Source organism: Monodon monoceros, unplaced genomic scaffold (assembly GCF_005190385.1).
Source record: "Monodon monoceros isolate NGI ecotype Baffin Bay Population unplaced genomic scaffold, NGI_Narwhal_1 Super_Scaffold_11, whole genome shotgun sequence".
In the NCBI taxonomy this organism is placed as follows: Eukaryota; Metazoa; Chordata; class Mammalia; order Artiodactyla; family Monodontidae; genus Monodon; species Monodon monoceros.
Window position 1 is genome coordinate 18,688,391 of NW_021703767.1, and position 18,592 is coordinate 18,706,982.

The 18,592-nt window shown below is 37.8% G+C and overlaps 1 protein-coding gene across 2 annotated transcripts in view; it reads left to right on the plus strand.

Annotated features, from left to right (window-relative positions):
* APP (amyloid beta precursor protein) overlaps positions 1-18,592 on the plus strand; it is a 277,963-nt gene that overhangs the window by 161,990 nt on the left and 97,381 nt on the right. For both annotated transcript variants that reach the window (XM_029213882.1, XM_029213881.1), the window contains exons 7-8: positions 10,344-10,511; positions 13,013-13,069. In XM_029213882.1, the coding sequence (XP_029069715.1) occupies positions 10,344-10,511; positions 13,013-13,069 (225 nt within the window). The remainder of the gene's footprint in view (positions 1-10,343; positions 10,512-13,012; positions 13,070-18,592) is intronic.

Genomic DNA, 18,592 nt, shown 5'->3' on the forward strand with positions numbered 1-18,592 from the left:
AGCCATAGAAAAAACTGTGTGTGGTGTGTATATATATATAATTTTCTATTTTTAGTAACAAATTTATTGAAATATAGGTTGCATACCATGGAGTAGAGAAGTCAGTGGTTTAGTATATTCACAAAGATCTGCATTGCCACCTAGAAAATTATATTTTTGAACTTAATTTTGTTTGAAATTTTACATGGCTAGTAGTGCTTAGTTAGTTTTACCTTCTACACTTTTATTTGTGTCAAGCTTCTTCAATTCAATGTTAGAAAAGGAAATAATCAGCTAAAGGTATTTTAATACAATTATGTCTAAATTTCTTAAAAATAAAAATTTCTAGCCCAATTCAATTAAAGTCCAGAAACCAGGTTTTTAAAAATTCTAGTCTTTTTTATGCTTTTCCCCAAATCAGTTGCTGTTCAAAAAAATATGCAAATGTTGACAATTGTATGTACTTCCACAGCACAGAGTTTGCAATTAAGAAAAACATCAAACCTAGTAAAAGAAATCCAGCAAATGGGAGAACAGTTCATCTAAACATGCATGTCATTTTCAGCTAATTTTTAGCTAATCCATATGTCCGATTGAGTAGGGACTCTGATTCCTTGGGCAGGTAACAGTGTGCGTTTTAATGGAAATATTTAGTTGCCTTGTAGAAAAATGCTTTCTGGAGTTTTTAAGCAAGGTGGATTTCAACCTAAACACCTTTTTCTCTCAGCCTTGGATCATTTTGCCCCCATAAAAACTTACCACCTCTTCCAACATCTGACCTTTTGGGATTCTGTTAGTGGAAGAGTAAGAAGTCAGGAGGAAGCAAGACTGAACGAATCTCATACAAAAATGATGTTCAGTGGTATATCTATACAATGGAATATTAGTCAGCCACAAAAAAAGAATGAAATAATGCCATTTGCAGCAACATGGATGGACCTAGAGATTGTCATACTAAGTGAAGTAAACCAGACAAAGACAAATATCATATGATATCACCTATATGTGGAATCTAAAAAAAAAAGATAGAAATGAACATATATACAAAACAGAAACAGACTCACAGACATAGAAAACAAACTTACTGCTACCAAAGGCAAAAGGGAGTGGGTGGGGATAAATTAGGAGTTTGAGATTAACATATACACACTACATACATAAAATGGATAACCAATAAAGACATACTGTATAGCACAGGGAACTCTACTCAATATTTTACAATAACTATAAGGGAAAAGAATCTGAAAAAAGTAGATATATATATATATGTACGTATAACTGAGTCACTTTGCTGTACACCTGAGACTAACACAGCACTGTGAATCAACTACACTTGAATAAAATCACATTTTTTAAAACGATGTTCAGGAAAACCCCTTGGCCTTCAAGACAGCAGTGCAAATTTTCAAAACTAGAAGACTCTTGAAACAGTAAAAGGAGTTTAGAATAGTTCACTTTGTTAAAAGTGCACTATATTGAGTTAATAGTGGTAAGACAGTTCCAGTGTTAACTGTGAGGGTGGGGTTGTCTCTGTCCCTTAAATTTACTTATGTTCTTGTTGGGTATAATTTCAGAGAACAGAATATGGACAGGAATTTCATGCTGCTTGCATGTGACTTTAAGTTCCTGATGTTTCGTGATAGAAGAAACGATCAACCTTCTTGGCTAATTCTTATGATTCTATCTCTTCTGGAGTTTCATAGCATTTGTTACCCAGGATTTCTGACTTGCTGGTGACTGCTGCACAGTAGCTTTGGTCGAGTGATTGGGCGAAATTACTAAAACGCAGCATGAATCCTGGTGTTTACTTGGACTATGGCAGGGTTACCTGACCTCAGCATTATCGATGTTTTAAGCCAGACAATTCTTTGTTGTGGAGACAGTCCTGTCCATTGTAGGATGTTTTGCAGGATCCCTGGCTCCACCCACTAGATGTCTGTAGCACCCACTAGGTGTGATGACCAAAAACGTCTTTAGTCATTGATGCATGTCCCTTGGGAGGGGATGGGGGCAGGATCTCTCTGGTTGCAAACCACTGGGCTATGACATTGAGGTCGACAGTGATATCTGGCTTTAAATACACAAGCAGAGAAATACCCCTACAATACTGTGTCTCATGTTACTGTCAGTCGTAACACCTCATTCCATGCTTTGCACATTGTAGGTAGCAGTGAACTTTTTTTTTATTTGAGAAGAAAAAGTAAAGTAAAACATATGCTAAAAAAGTTGATAAGTACTCATTTAGTAAGATAAAAACATATTTGATGTGTCATGTACAATCTCATAGTTTATATTTACAGACAAATCAACATACAATTATTATTTTTAAAATATTACGTATGCATATTTGCCATGTAGGCAAATGAGAGGTAGAGGAAAACTGCCTTCTGGGTTTCGTTTTTTATTCTTCCACAAGAACTTCACTCTCACCTGGTCCCCTGTCATAAAATAGCAAATGGTGGTTACCATCCATAGAGCAAACAGGGTTACTGCTGTTTTCAGCTGGAAGCCACCCATTCTTTTCTGCTGGGTACCATGACAGGGATGAGTTTAACATGGTGAGGCGGACATGCTTGGTGAACCCCAGAAAAGGACCATCTTTCCAATCCTTGACTCTCATATCCAGAAACATCGTTTTCTTGCAGTAACAGAAATGCCATGTAATTCTTTCTTACAGAGAAGTGGTGCAAAGGAAGCAAATTCCAAGCTCAGTGATCTATCCTCGATCTTATGTCAGCTTTCTTAATTATTTTTCCCCAATAAAAATAAAAAATTTGATATTTCTAACGTTCTGACAAGTTACAAGAACAATATCACTTAAATTTGGGTTTCTGAGAAGTCTGAGTTTTCATAGACTTAAATATGAGTAAGAAAAATATTGTGTTGGTGTTAAATTTAAGGCAGAAGTATCAAAGCTGCTTTGATTTTGCATGAGACAGCACTTCAGAGTAAGAGAAATATTTATAGATAATCTCTTAAAATTAAGATTTTGGTATATGTATACATTTGAATCTCTCAGCTCTATTAAAATATGTTATACCCCTCATTTCCCAAATATGTGTACCTTCTTTTAATAAGCTAAAACCTATGCAACTTTTTACTAATCCTTTCCCGCTGGTCTTTTTTAGAAAGTGATTGAATCTTATATATATATAGATACTTTTGACATTTTAACTGCCTGTAAAAGATGGGATTGATCATGGTGTTTCTCAAACATTAATGCCCATACAAGGGACCTGAAGTGCTTCCTAAACACAGATTCTAAGACAGTAGGTCTGGGGTAGGTCCTGAGTCCCAGGTGATGCCGGTCCTACTGGTCCACTGGCTGGCTACACTTTGAGGAATGGTCTCTAGTATCATTACATGCCCCCATACTGTGCAGATTTAGATTGAGACAGAGTAAGAAACTGAAAAGGAAAATTATTCTTATCTATGGTGGTGAAACCATCATTATCTATGGTGTCATTGCTCTTACTGTAGTATCAAACGTCACCAAGTATGAAAGAATCCTGATAGGTCTACTTACTGAGTAATGTTGTAAAAATTCAACTCTCATGACTGAGCAAATTAGAAAATCCTTACAATTTCCCAAACTATATAATTGTTCCTAGTTTCACCTGTGCCCCTATTTCCTCTCATAGATATGGTGTAGCTGACTCCTGCTAGCCTGTAAAAGCTGATTATTCAAGTACTGAGGAATTTTGTGAGCCACTACCATTGGTAGCTTGAAATAGCAATGGTGGGAGTATTTACACCATGGAAGTCAGCAAACAGTATAAATCAGAGAGTTTTATTTTTGTGGTTTTCCGGACACAGTCAGATATCCCAGCATACCTCACCTCTCAATCAAGAAGAAAAACCTCTTCCTCTTATTTCCAGCAAAGGACGTGATATCTTGTCTTATCAGAGTTTAGAGCTTCTTATAATATTGTATTGTGCTTCAGACTAACCACACAGCTTGATGACAAATAAGTTTATTCCCATAACAAACAGGAAACAAAGGTATTAGGAAAAATAGCAGTGTCCTTTTGTGAATGCTGGTGACCAGCATCACCAACACGAGAGTATGGTTAGTCTAAACACTTTACAAGTACTTTTTCAGGTGGCTTTTTTATAAGTAATCTTTCATCATTGAGAGAAGTGAGAATCGGGCCAGGTGTAACTCGAATGACACATGTACTGGATAGCCTTAGAGAATCAACACAATTCAGTAAAAAGGCAAGCCAACTGCAGATATCTTCTAGAGACTTCCGTGACAAATTAGCACCCGTCATTTCATTCTGAGTCAGTGATTTCATTACCATGCACATCTGTTCCCATCATTTGTTTATATATTTCAACCCATATTTGGGGCTTAAGTGAGATTTGTCATAAGACTTTAGTTCAAATTTGCTTGCCTAATTTTACATGCCTCTATTTAGTAAAATAGGATTAGTAGGTAATAAATATCTGATCACAATTGTTCAATTAGGGGAATTTTCTATTGGACATGTTTTTTTATTACTGTTTGCTATTATTTGCAAGCACATTATAAATACTCTTACCCATTAAAAGTACATGCATCTATTTTTGCAAAAAATACATCCTTAAAAAATAACTGGTTTTCTAGCATGTTGGAATGATTTAATGAGGCTGAAAAGTGAAGTTATAAAACGGCATTGAGGTCAGCCATTTTCATTATTAACAGATTGAATGATTAGGCAGGTAAATCAACATTTATTTGAAATATCAAAGATAAGCATATTTAGTAGGTTTCTGTACTTCTGTCATTGTTTCATTTTATTTTACTGTTAATATTAAACAAGTGATTTGTCACAAGACCAAATTATATTTGTCTTCATACATTTGCCGTTTCTACTCTAGTTTAAAACTGCCAGCTAAGTCATTTTTATCCTAAATGAACCTTAATTGTGTACATAGTCTTGTATTATAGGAGGAATTATGCTTTTTTTGTTTTTTTAAACAATATCAGAATATATAATTCCTAGGTTTCTATAAGTAACTCTCTAGTTTGATTGGTTTGATTATTCAAGTGGTTACTTTCTCAAAATTTGTAAATTTAAACTTTATGCATTCCATATAATGTACGGTTTTATTTCACATACATTCCTATAGTCTTAGAATAATTGAAATTCAGTTATTTAAATGAAATAATAATAAAAAGCTTTACAGTATGAGATTATTCTTTAGTTAGTGCTTTATTTAAAGCTAATTACTTGCTACTCTGTTAGCTCTGCTTTTTAAGAAGGCATTATAATAACTGTACTCTTGAAAATGGGGATTTTCTCCTTATCCTAGTTGCCACTTTCGCAGCTGTCTTTATGTTGAATTTTTTTTTTTAAGTGTAAAATTAGCTTTCTAAATTTGGTGGTCCATAAAAAATTTTGCTCCAATTTGACATCTATTCAGTTAATTTTTTGTGGTTAAGCATTTCATTTGGAACAGTGAATTGCATAATCATTTTATATAATGTAGGAAATATTATATATTTTAATAATATATTGATATTTTAATAAAATATTAAATATTGTATTTGTATAGTATTGATGTTTAGATAATGGAATTTAGTGTTGAAACCAGCACAGATCTCAGTAAGGACCTACCTTAAAAGACATAAAATGCTTAATGCTCTTTTTTTTTTAAGCACATGAACACTTTCATACTGTTGTGTGTACACTAGCATTTCAGTTTATTAAATGGTCTTTGTCTTGAAAGGTGAATAGAGCTGTTATAAAAGAAGAGATAAGCCTTCCTTGCCAGAAGAATTCAGCTAGGTGAATATTAGGAAACCTATGTGTGATCTTAAGAGTCTAAGAATTAAATATGAATAAACAAAGATCATAGTTCCTTAGATGTTTAAGTCTTGCCTGTGTTTCTATCTAACTTGAAACATTCGCTTTGAGAAGTATCCCTACTTCAATTCTGGGCAAATTTTCTCCTTCATTATTATATGTAACATTTACTTTGAATAGAAACAAAGGTGGTTTGGAATTCAAAAAATAAAGTTAGCAAATAATTTTTAAATGTTCATCTTTTCATTTATTATTTTAGATTTTGAGAAGAGAATGAAGATGAGAAAAGGAAGCTGCAGTTTTAATTTTCAGATGAATTCTGTTTGAAGTTACAATTATATAAGGTCTAATTTTACATGCTCTACATTTAGTGGATGGTTTTGTAAATAATTTTCCACTGGCTGATTATAGTAATGAATATGAAGCATGTTTTTCACTGAATTTTTTCAGTGTTTCCGAAAGATTAGGAAGGAAAAAGTTTCTCTATTCAGAAAAATAATAATGTAAACATAAGCATTTAAAATATCTTGAAAAAATAATAAAATGTCTCAAGATTTCTTTTTCTCTGAATCTAGTCATGGAACTTTCAAATTATATATTTCAGGCTTAACTCTTTAAAATTGTTTTACTTTGTTAGGATCTTGATTGGATAGATTTCCTGGTAATTTCTCTAGTGCTAGAAAGGAATTTAAAGGAACGTTTCTCAAACTGAAATTTGTAGCCCTTCAGGGAAATTACTCTGAAACGATAAATGATTCAGGGAAAGAGACAAGATAGAATTCCAAGGCAAACTGAACTACCAACGTTCCTCTTATATGTTTCTTAATGTGAGATTTTTTTTCTTTTACATTTTTTGCAGATAATTGTAGATTTACATGCAGTGAAGGAATTAATAGAAAGATATCCTGAATAGTCTTCACCCCGTTTTCCCCATTTATAGCATAATATCACAGCTGTGAACTTGACATTGACCACTTAACACTTCTTCAGCCCAAGTATGTGCTCTTTCTTCTCACTCCCTTGGGAGAGTCATTGGTCATCTCCTTTATACTTACTAATACCGTGTGTAAAGGCATTAACATAATGCTTCCCCAGTGCTGACCCCATGACTACCCCTCAACCTCTCCCAGACTAATGAAAGGTTCTCTTTTAAATTACATGGACAATGTTTTTTGTAAAGAGAAGGGTTAGAGAAAAGGTCAGAGAGATCAAACACTTGTGTGCTCTACAGTAGAGTAGAAATACAGTTACGAGTGAGAGATGAAAAGTGATCCATCCCACTCAAGAATTCCCTCTGAGGGCTTCCCTGGTGGCGCAGTGGTTGAGAGTCCGCCTGCCGATGCAGTGGACACGGGTTTGTGCCCCGGTCCGGGAAGATCCCACATGCTGCTCCGCGGCTGGGCTCGTGAGCCATGGCCGCTGAGCCTGCGCGTCCGGAGCCTGTGCTCCGCAAAGGGAGAGGCCACAACAGTGAGAGGCTCGCGTACCGCAAAAAAAAAAAGAATTCCCTCTGAAATCAGCTTTACTGCTCTAGGACGTTGATGTTCTACTCATTGCCAGAAAGAAAGTGCTACGAAATGCAAGGTTGATGGCTGATCAGCAATGCTGATAATTGGAGGGATCACAATGAGATACCCTTTATCACTTGTCCACATCTGGAGCACACTCCTCCGTGTCAGCAGATCAGAGGTTCCAAAGTGACAGGTACATTCGCACTCCTGTTCCTCTAGGCTCAGATATGTCTGTTGCTGCATATATTATGACATTTGATTATCATATGCTATTATACCAACTCCTGACCACGTTATCTCGAATATCCTCTTGTATGTGAGTACCGTGGGATTGATTCTTACTCCCCACTATGTCCACACACACCAGAGTCATGAAAGTATTTGGGCCCATTTTAAGTCAGGAGTGCCAGCAGCCATGGTAATGTCAGGGAGAACCAACAAAACACTCCAAATGGAGATTATTTGCCTTTAGGGATTGATTAGTCAAGGGTCTTATAACTGGAAACTCCAACAAGAATTGTAGGCTCCTCAGGTAGTTTATTTTATTTGCTTAGTTGATATATAAATGAATTTTGAGTCCTGAATCCTTTTTCTTCTTCACTGGGGCTCTACCAATTAGCTGTAACAGAGGGTTTCAGAGCCATTTAGAATGAGGCAGAAGAAAAACAAAAATGAATAAAATCAAAATGAATGTTTCACCCGTAGTATAGGAAAATGACAATATATTGTAATATCACCTGGGTTCTAGACCAGGAAGTTTTGCTTTCGTGAAAAGTAAGAAATCGTATTAGGTCACATACAAGGGCAAATATCTGTCATGGATTAACTCCTTTGAGATCCCATTACTTAACTTGCACCCACCCGAAATTCTACCAGTTTTATTTAGTACATTGGTTGTAGCATAAAGACGTTTTCTGCCCCTGCACAGCTGTGATGTATAAATGGACCTGTGGCAGGCAAGTATCAGAAGATACGTATTTGATGCTGTAAGAGGTATAAAACATGAGCAGCAGCATGAATCGTTGAGACACAGTGAGGTTTGTTGCCCACGCTCCTGTGACTTAGGGTCGTGTTTCTGTGCCTTTCTTTGTAGCAGAAGCCACTTGCAACTTCAGTCTGACTTCAACCACAGTGTAGACACGGTTGCCTGGCAGTCTTTTTGGAATCGGTACAAGGATGAGTATCATTATGTGTTAGAAACAGGAAAGCACATCACGTGAACATGTACAGATTGGTGAGGGAGGTATAGAAAAGGAGGGTAAAGCCAACCTGTTCATGTTTCTTACAACTGAGAGAGAGATAAAGAGAGGGAAGATACCATCCAGGAGTGGAGACAGCTGAGAGCTGTGGTTTGCAGGGACTCCTCATGTGGGCACGCATGGCTGCTAGCTCTGCAGCCCGGAAGCTGCTTTGTCAGTAACTCAGAGGTGATCAGACCCCCCTACACACACACCAAAACTAACTTAATCCTTTGTAAGTTAGAATGCTAGTCGTTTAATTTGGGGAATAAATCAAATTACCAGCTGGATGGGACGCTGTGTCAACCGTTTGGCAGATTTTTATCGTACAGGAGAATTCCATAAAGAAAACTAACTAGAAACACATCATGGCTTGGCAAGCATGGACTTTGAAAGTAACTATCAAATGAGATGACCAGAATGATGGGTGATGTTGAGCTTGATGCTCTTGGAGCCAGTTGTTTCCATCCTAAAACCATCCAAAGAGAGCCAGAGTCATCTTAGACATCTATTACACAGGACACTTCTCCTGCAGAGAGCTTGACACTCGCCTTCTGGGCTCAGTGCTGACTCTCCCTCCCTACTCTGTTGACATCATCACGATGGCAGCAGCTTCTGGTTTTGCCATCACCTCTTGACCTTGAGTGAAAAGAACAATGAGTGGTATGTGTAGAGAAAAGCAAAATGGTAGTTCCTTTTACATCAACATTGTGGATCTTTGAGTGAGTGATTGATGAGACTCTTCCTAGAGTAGTCTGTTGAATACTCCTAATAGGAAGCTCTGAGTTATGCATGGATTTTTGTCTTTTAGAAGGATGCTTTTCCCTGGCATGTTAATAAAACTAAGAATAAGCAAGACATCTGAGTGCGCTGAGGTATCAGAAGGATCTCTGTAAGCCTAGCTAGGGTGGGACGCAAACCGAGTAGGAAAATCGTTTTGACTTCTAACAAAAATGGAATATACATGGGAGGTAGAGTTCTAATTCTAATTGCAATAACTTTACGAATGGAATCCTACAGGTTGCTACACTTTCAGTCAATCAGGGATTATGAACCTGATTTTGGTGAGGGTGGCAAGGCATGTTGACAGGTAAGCTGTGTTATAATGTAAAACAATGTATGGTATGTATTAACAAATGGGAGTTGTTTGACTGTGTTTTGTTATTTGAAACATTTTTGGCCAAGGGACAAATATTCAAAGAAGAATTTGTCTTTAATTAGAGTTAACGTAATCGACTTGAAGCCACTTTCACAGGTTTTATGTGTGTTTTCAAATATAGTCAGTGGACAGGCTGGGTCTCTCTGAAAACTGGATCACATTCAGAATATGTATAATTAGTTTATACTTTAAGTCAAGGCAGTCATTTATTCAAGGAAAACAATCAGGTGTTTGCAACAGGTTAAACTTTTTGCATCATAACCAGACGTAATCCTTTTACCTTTAAAGTTGCCTTGAAATTATTTAAAAGAGAAGTTTATTTTTTATAGGGAAGAAATATTTCGATGTGCGCACATCTTCAGGCATTTAATATTATCTGAAAGCACCGAAAAGGTCTGTTCACCTCAAGCTGGAATCCTTTTATTACTACTGAGAGCTACACTCATTAAACCAGACGAGCATGCACTGCTTTGTTTCAGAAGTAATTCCAAAGTCCTGGTAGATAATTAAATTCCTCAGTAAATGTCTGTCAGATGCTGCCGGATAAACCCAGCCCAGTTACCACTGGGAGGACTAACGCGTTAAGAATAGTAAACATGTGTACATGAACAGCCAGCCGTACCTTTTCATGCTAAATGTGGTTCCCCACATCTCCTCTGATTAGAGGTGTGCTCTGAACAAGCCGAGACGGGGCCATGCCGAGCAATGATCTCCCGCTGGTACTTTGATGTGACTGAAGGGAAGTGCGCCCCGTTCTTTTACGGCGGATGTGGCGGCAACCGAAACAACTTTGACACAGAGGAGTACTGCATGGCCGTGTGTGGCAGCGTCAGTAAGTGGACCTTCCTCCAGCCTGGCCACCTTTTCATCTTTCTCGCCACTGACTCTGCTCTTTGTAACAGACTGGTTTTCCTGGTTCTTGGGAATGGGTCTGTTGCTACCACTAACCACGTTTCTGTCAATGTCTCTAATTGCCGGGCATCTCCTCCAGGACGTTCGATCATGAGCACACATCTCCGTCTTTCTCTGATAAAGCATGGCCGTGGATGTGTTCTTGTACTAGCTATGGTGCATCCGTCTTGCAGTCTCGAGGGACTTTTGAGTGCTTCTCTTTAAGCCAAGCTGGAGTTGCTGTTTTGTCTTCTCAGCTATTTCTGCAAATGTATACTTACGTGTTTGTCCGTGTACCTCTGTGTTCGGGCCTCTGCATGTGCACTCCACGTGTAAATAAGGGTTACCACCGGAAGCCTGGCTGATGACGCTTCCGTGCCACTGGCAAGGCGTACTGCCGTGATGAGTATCATTTCATAACACGTGACGTTTATTGTGGTGGCGAGGGAATGGGCTTGAGTTGAGCACATGTACTTCAGATGCCAGAGAATAGAAATGCCCCAGTGGCACCTGAGCTCACACAGGGACGTTTGCAATGGCGAGTTTTCGTGTCTTATCTTGGAATGGACAGAAGAAAACTCCTCACTTAGCGTTAGTGACTAAGGCTCAGGAAATATAATTTTCCAAGCCTTTTTCTCTTCCACTTTAAGTTTTTCATAACTCAGGGGGAATAAATAAAGTCATGATGACTTAAATGCAAGTTGAAACTATTTCCACAGAGATAGTTCTCCAGAGGTAACACACCAAACATTTGGGACCTCTGTTCTTCTTAACAGCCTTTCACATTAAATCCCCTATCTATCTATCTATCTATCTGTCTGTCTATCTATCTGCCTACCTGTCTATCTATCTACCTGCCTACCTATGTATCTATCTATCTATTCCACTAGAAGGAAGTGGGATCTACTCAAGGAATAGTTACTCAACTTGATAAATTAAAGGTTGAACTCAATAATTGCATGTTTCTCTTTTGAGAGACTCCTGCCTTTTTCCAGTTGTTCTGGTGAGAGCGACAGCCACCATTTCCTGCCTAGGATTCCCAGGGATTATATAAATTGTTTTCCAGTGTGATCATAAGATTAAGCTAAACAACAAAGGGTCTGCAATATCAACACCTTCTACTGTGAAGCCCAGTATCTAAGTGGAATCTACTGGAAAAGTTCCTGTTGGTCTCTTGGGTGAGAGATGACTCCACTTCTACCCTGTGTGAGAACAGGTTTAGGAACTGGTAACCCCAAGGGCTTCTTTTCTGGCTCTGATGGGAAGATTGTGGCTTCCAGCTCAAAAGACTCCTTTCTTGAGTTTCAAACAAAAACGTTAATTAGGTTGGGTAACTTGGAGGACAGTGGCGGATTCTGTTGCCCAGAGCCTCTTAAACAAAGGGCTTTTGTTATAATGATTCTCGCTGGTTTCGCTGCTGTGGGAGATTTCCTGGCAGATTTCCAACTTTTTTCTCCTTTTCCCTGGGGTGGATTTATGTTTTGAAATATAAATATGTATGTGTGGGTATATATACAAATATATACATATATATAATAAGAAAGAGGGTTTTAAAAGTTATTAGCAGTGATGAATTTGCATCAAGAATTAGAAATTATCAGGAATTCCCTGGCGGTCCAGTGGTTAGGCCGCAGCCCTTCCACTGCAGGGGGCGCAGGTCCAATCCCTAGTCAAGAGAACTAAGATCCTGCATGCCCCGCAGTGCTGCCAAAAGAAAAAAATTAAAAATTATCCTCCGCCCTCCCAAAACTCTCACTATTACCCTCACTGCACACCCCCTCCATTTGATTAGTTTGATTTGACTCAGACTGGGAGCAAGAGCCATGGGCACCACAGATCAGATGGAGCCTCTAGAGATGCTCTGGATGGCACACCCTTTGCCAAGAAATTTGCCAAAGATAGATGCTCCCAACAAAGGTGTAATGGACAAACAGTCAGTACTTAGTTTCAGGGGAGGTGGGTTATAGAATAATGTATCCAGAGAGCAAACACGGGAGGCTGAAGGCCAGTTAGAAGAGGGGACAGGTGTAAGTGGAGAGTAAAAGCTTCAATCAGTAACCAGAGCCGACGGCCAGGGCTGCCCTTGGAATGGGTGAAAAGAATAGAGATACCATGAAGACGGGACGGATGGGAATTGGTGATCCTGGCACTAAGGAGGGAGATGGGAGCAAGAAATCCTTCCACGGGGTAATGGGATGTACTATCAGAGACAGAATATCCACAATCCAAGATGTGTTTGTGGAAAAGTATCTTTTGTTTGTGTGTTTACCGTGGTTCCGTGCTGGGGCCCAAGCTCAGGATATTTGTTTAGTTTTTGTTTTTAATTCAATGTTTTCGTTTTTGTTATTTCCTTTGGTCAGTAGAATCGTGTGAGTGAGTTTCATCCATCATTCCCATGTTTCCATTTTTGTTTTTAGTTATGTTCTCTTATTTTCTCCATAGTGTCCCAAAGTTTACTCAAGACCACGCAGGAACCTCTTCCCCAAGATCCTGTTAAACGTATGTTGTCATTCACTCAAGGGAGGGGAGGAGGGAGGAGAACGTTGCATGGCTGGACTGTAGCTCCAGCCTCCTCACCTTTGCATGGTTTTATGTTTCTTGAACACCTGTCTTTTAACCAAATGTTTATTTCCATTGCCTTGCTTGTAATCACATCTAATTTTGCCAGATAGCTTCCACTGTTGGGCTAAGAGCTTTGACTAAGCTTCTTCTATTTCTGATCAGCTTCCTTTTTATTTCATGTGGTTCTATAAAATATTGTATATACAATGTTATTTTGTGTTTCATTTGGCATCAATATTTTATTTCCTAAAGCTCACAAGATGGCACGATTTAGCAAAAGCCTGTGTGTCTAAGTGACTTGTTTCCCAGAAAAATATTTAATGTGCATGCATGATACTAACTTTATGGACCAGTAACATATGCGAAGGCTTCAGTTGGGTGTGTTTCAAGACAGCTGTTATGCTTTAGGAAGTAAACGGTCGCTTTTAGAAGTCAAGACCTCTCCGTCCCCTCCCTGAATGCACACTAGTGGGATGGAAGTGCCCATCTTCTGATTTCATCATTAAAATGTAGGGAAAGAGCTTCCTTTAAAGAAATATTATATTAACCTACCTTATAACGTCTGTGCATTGTGATGATTTCAGTTGGCCTATCAGTCTAGCTTTGTTTAAAAATGTGTTGTCAAACACACAAATACTCATTTTGAAATGTGGATTATATCCCAGAATAGATTCCTCCAGCATTAGGTTAGGGATGATATGTACTACGGATGCTTATGGTTTCTGGGGGAAGAGACACAATTTCAGTTGTAGCTTAGGTATAGTGAAAATTAGCATTTATCTATATCATCCTGGGGAAAAAAAACCTAGTCTCACAATTGATGAAGCTAACAATCTTTTCTTAAAAGAGATAAACTATAGTTGAAAGTATGGCAAGTGGGCAGACATAGAAGAATTAAGGAGAACTCTAGATTTTATACTGTGGGCTTGATAGTACATTGAGCTGCATGGCGTGTTACATTTTTACAAGGCATTTTTCATAGATCATTTCTTTTTCTCAAGAATATTTTGTGGCCATTTTCCTCATTTCCTTTGTGCATACGAGAAAATGAGGCTTCAAGAGCTTGGCGACTTGTCCCCAGCCAACAAATGTGGCAGGACCAGGTTTGAGACTTAAATGACATGTGTGGCTATGCCCTGCGCTCCAAATGGCCAACTATTTAGTTCTGATATTCTTTTCCCGGTTAGAAAAATTACATTTGAGCTTCAGAAGCACATTTTAAGAATACAGAAAATCATGGGAAGTGGATGACAGGTATTAAAAACATTTTTTCCTAAATGCCATGAATACAGCATGTATCGGTAAATTAAATCTTTCCCACCCTTTTACAAAACAGTCATTATTTTTACTTTGTTTCATTTTATGTCATTTGTAAGCATATGAAAGAATTGTCTGTTTCTATTAATTACTGGGAATGAACATCATCATTTGATAAATTTATTTTCGTGAGGTACTGTACTTGTGTCCTCAACTCTTCAAAACAGACATTGACAATCTCTTGTAATTTTCTCTTTCCCGGTAAGTTTCTCCATCTACTTGTAGTGTGTGTGGGATCATGACACCTTTCCATTATAGGAGGGTGAGGGTGATTTTTGCCAGCTGTATTTTCTTGTCTTCCTGCAAAGACTGTTCAATCACAGAAAGTGAAGGGTTTTGCAATGCTAGTACAAACAGACTAGAGAAAGCATATAATTTCTAGTTATTTATAGCCTGTGCAGCTATGCTTTCTTATTTATAGCAAAGCTGTACATTTGAATTGAAAAAGTCATAGTCATCTGGAGGTCAAATGCAGATAGCAGACTGGCGTTGGAGAAAATGAGCCAGACTGAGAAAGGTGAGCAAGCCCATCTGATTAGACAGCTGGAGCTTGCCCTTGGCTGCTTCACAACCTAGGGCTAATCGGAGGATATCTTTTTTCACAAAGGTGGGTGGTCTTCTAGGTTTCTCAGTCTGAGTTGCTTCTGGTCAAATAATAAATGTGAAATGAGCTAGACAAAGCTCTTCAGTTAAACTGATAATAAGATTGCTTGTGTGGAGAAAATGTGTGATGGTCTACATTATAAATACAATAATTTTCCTGTCAAGACTTCTTATTATAATTAGGCATTTCTAGATTTTAAATCTTTGTCATAAAAACCGATTTCGAGCATTGCAATTTTAAGGGACACTTGATTTTTTTGGTTTTGTTATCATAGGTAAGAATCTAAACTACAGGTAGAGAGGGTAGAGACATGAGGCTAAGAGCTTTCATTTTACTCATAAATTTATGGATTTGAATCCTTTACAAAAATCCCTTTCCCATTTGGAATTAAAAATCTTATGAAACTTGAGTTGCTTCTGACATGAATTTTGTGTCTGCCCATTTGGGTTAGGATGATACAAAGGTTTCACATTCACTTGGCCCAGTGCAGTGTTTGTGAACAATAAAATTTGTACAGAAATATTTATTGATAAGTTTATGTTTGAAACATAAACATCATGAGAGTATGATCTTTTTTTCCCCTGGTGTTCTTCTCATCAGATTGCATCTCCAAAGGTAAACAGATGCTTTTCATCTCAAAGAGCATCTTGCCAATTTCAAGTCAGCCAACTGCACCAAGGGGTCTGGCCAAAGAGAATGACCAATGACTTTGACCCCTTTACCTGCAGTGAGTTGTGGCACTGTGAATAACGTACTGTGTGTCCTTTGAATGGAATGTGCCACCTTAGTCCCAGAGTTGCAGTGTCCTATCATAATACCAAGGCCATCTAGTCTTTGGGCAGACTTGAACCATTGTTCTTAACTATACTTGTTCTTCTGATTGTGAAAGAGCAAATGTTAGTTCCCGTTAACACATTCTCTGATACTAATAGAACTCTGATATTTTTATGAAACTGCCAAGCATTATTAAAAACAATTAAAAGACGCGGTGGTGCATTAAATTACGTGTCACATCAGTGCCAATACAATCTATTGTATTGACAAGTATGAGAAGCCACATCTTTTGTATCCAGAAATTGTCAGGATAAAAATAATGTTTTTTTTTCCACCAAGCTACCATAGTGAAAAACCCTAAGATTGAAAAGAATTGATTTGCTCAGCAAACCAGCATCTAACAAAAAAGAAAAAAAAAGTTCATTTACTAAGAACAGTAAAAACTGCTCATTATGAATATGTTCTGTTCTTTAGCTACAATATTTCCAAAGAAGAGTAATTAGATAGTTTAATAAAAGAGTCAACAACAATTTTCTGTAAAAGACCAAAGAGTCAGTTTTTTAGTTCCACAGGCCCAATGGTCTCTGTTATAAGTACTCAACTCGTCAGTTGTAGTGTAAAAGCAGCCTCAGACAATAGGTAAATGAATAGATACAGCTGTGTTCCAATAAAACATTATTTACCAAAAGAGACCAGTAGGCCAACCCCTGGTTTAATAAAGCTGTTACTTTTGAGCCTGGGACATGCCGGTACTAAGCTAGGTATTTCAAGGGACACCAGCAAACTAAACCAGATACCCTACTTTCAATAACTTGACAGTTTTATCAATGTGATGAGACTCAAGTTATGTGCTGGAATTAAATAACAATATAAACTAAAATGCACAAGTGGAGGGGAACATGGCTGTGGAAGCTTGGAGTAGAATGAAATTGGTTTTATCCTTAAGACCTCCATAGAGATTAACAGTTCCATGTGACTTTTATGGTTACAGTTTCTATGAAAGTGGACAATACTGAAGATTTTGACTTTTTGAACTCATCTGTTGAGCATCAAGTGACGGTGGCAGGTCATCCCTTTATGATCCACCATTAATGAAATAGAGCATAGCTCTGACAAATTGACAGAAAACAATGAACCTTAACTGAAGGTTAAGACATCCTAGATGCCAGTGATTTTTGCTATGGCCTCACATATGGTTTTTAGATTCAGACTTGAAGTTGCTCTTATATTTTGGTTCATTGTGCTAAATAGGATATAGACATTAATAAAAATAACACCAGCATTGATTCGTTCATGCTCATTTCACATATTTGACAAAATCCCCACATCAGTACATATGTCCATAAGACATAAAAAAGAAATGTAGCTTGACTAGAGTAAATGCAGCATAGATTACATTCTTATTAACTTATGTCCACACGATGCATTGATAGTCTGCCAACTATGACTGCACTGACTATAAAATAAGTGTGTTACAAGGGCATGTCAGGGGAAAGTGCCTTTGTTCTTTTTTTTGTAGAGTCTGGTACCACATATAAGGATCGCAGACTATTTTCACCTTATAAATGTCTCATCTAACTGGGACTTGATAAATACTTGAGTTTAGAATGCATTAGGGATCTTAGTTATTTTGCAATTAGAGAAATGGAGAGACTTTTTTTCTCTTTTTTGAAGTTGGGGTGTCAGTCTATAAGCTCTGCCGTGTGGAGAGATGAAATTTTTGCATCAAATCTTCCTTTACAGGTTTGTATTTCCTGTATATAAATTATCCTCATTGCCACCCATCATATAAATCACAGCCATTTCATGTGACAGCATTACTAGCTCTGTATAAAATAGGATTTTCAATGATGAGGCAATGACTGTATGGGTCTTAATTTACTTTTATCTTCTGTTGTCAATGCTATAGAGATAAATTGCCTTTTTGCTGATGACAGGAGACCAACCAAATTTTCTTGTTAGACTCTAACATTAGTATATTGACTACATGCCATTCATGGCCTCTGTTTAGAGAGGTAGTCATAGTTGTTACTGTTTGAAGATGTGGTTATTTCTCCTTTTGCATCCTGAGCCCGTTATGACCTTAAAATTATATGTCACCCTAGAGATTGAGGAGACAAACGGATATCAAAATGATAGCGGCAATTTTTCACCATGTCCCTACTTTTGACGCCCCGTTCTTGCTGTCTTTAATATGAATAGGAAAGGGGCACTATGCAGTGATTACAGAATCAGAACTAAAATGAGCATTTGGTGCATTTGCAGTTAAATTTGATGGTGTCCCTGGTACGGAGATTCTCCATCCGTGCCAAAAAAAGTGCTCTCTACCACATTCTAAGACCATAACCGTCTCTACCTTATTTGATGTAACACCCCTTACAATTATTAAATTTTCTGGGGGAAACACAGGAATGAAAAGGTTTCATTGGCACCATGTCGCCAATGATGGTGGTATATTTTGTATGTTTGCTAACAAATTGAAAGCAAATCTGCTCCCCTCTCCCACCATCCTCACCCCACAAAAAATAGAGCTCTGCCTGACACTAAGAGAGGAGATGATAGTGTGAAGTGGAAATGTTGTGACAGGCATTGATGCATCATTATCAAAACTGAAATTAACCTTCACCAACATGTGAAAACAATGTCTCCCTTAGTATCTGGTTACCCTGTGGTTTAGGAAACAGAATTTTGGGGTGAGAAAAAAAAGTAAATCTGTGCTCTTTCTCATGTCTCTTTGTGTGGGTATTGGGGGGTACCTTCCATGA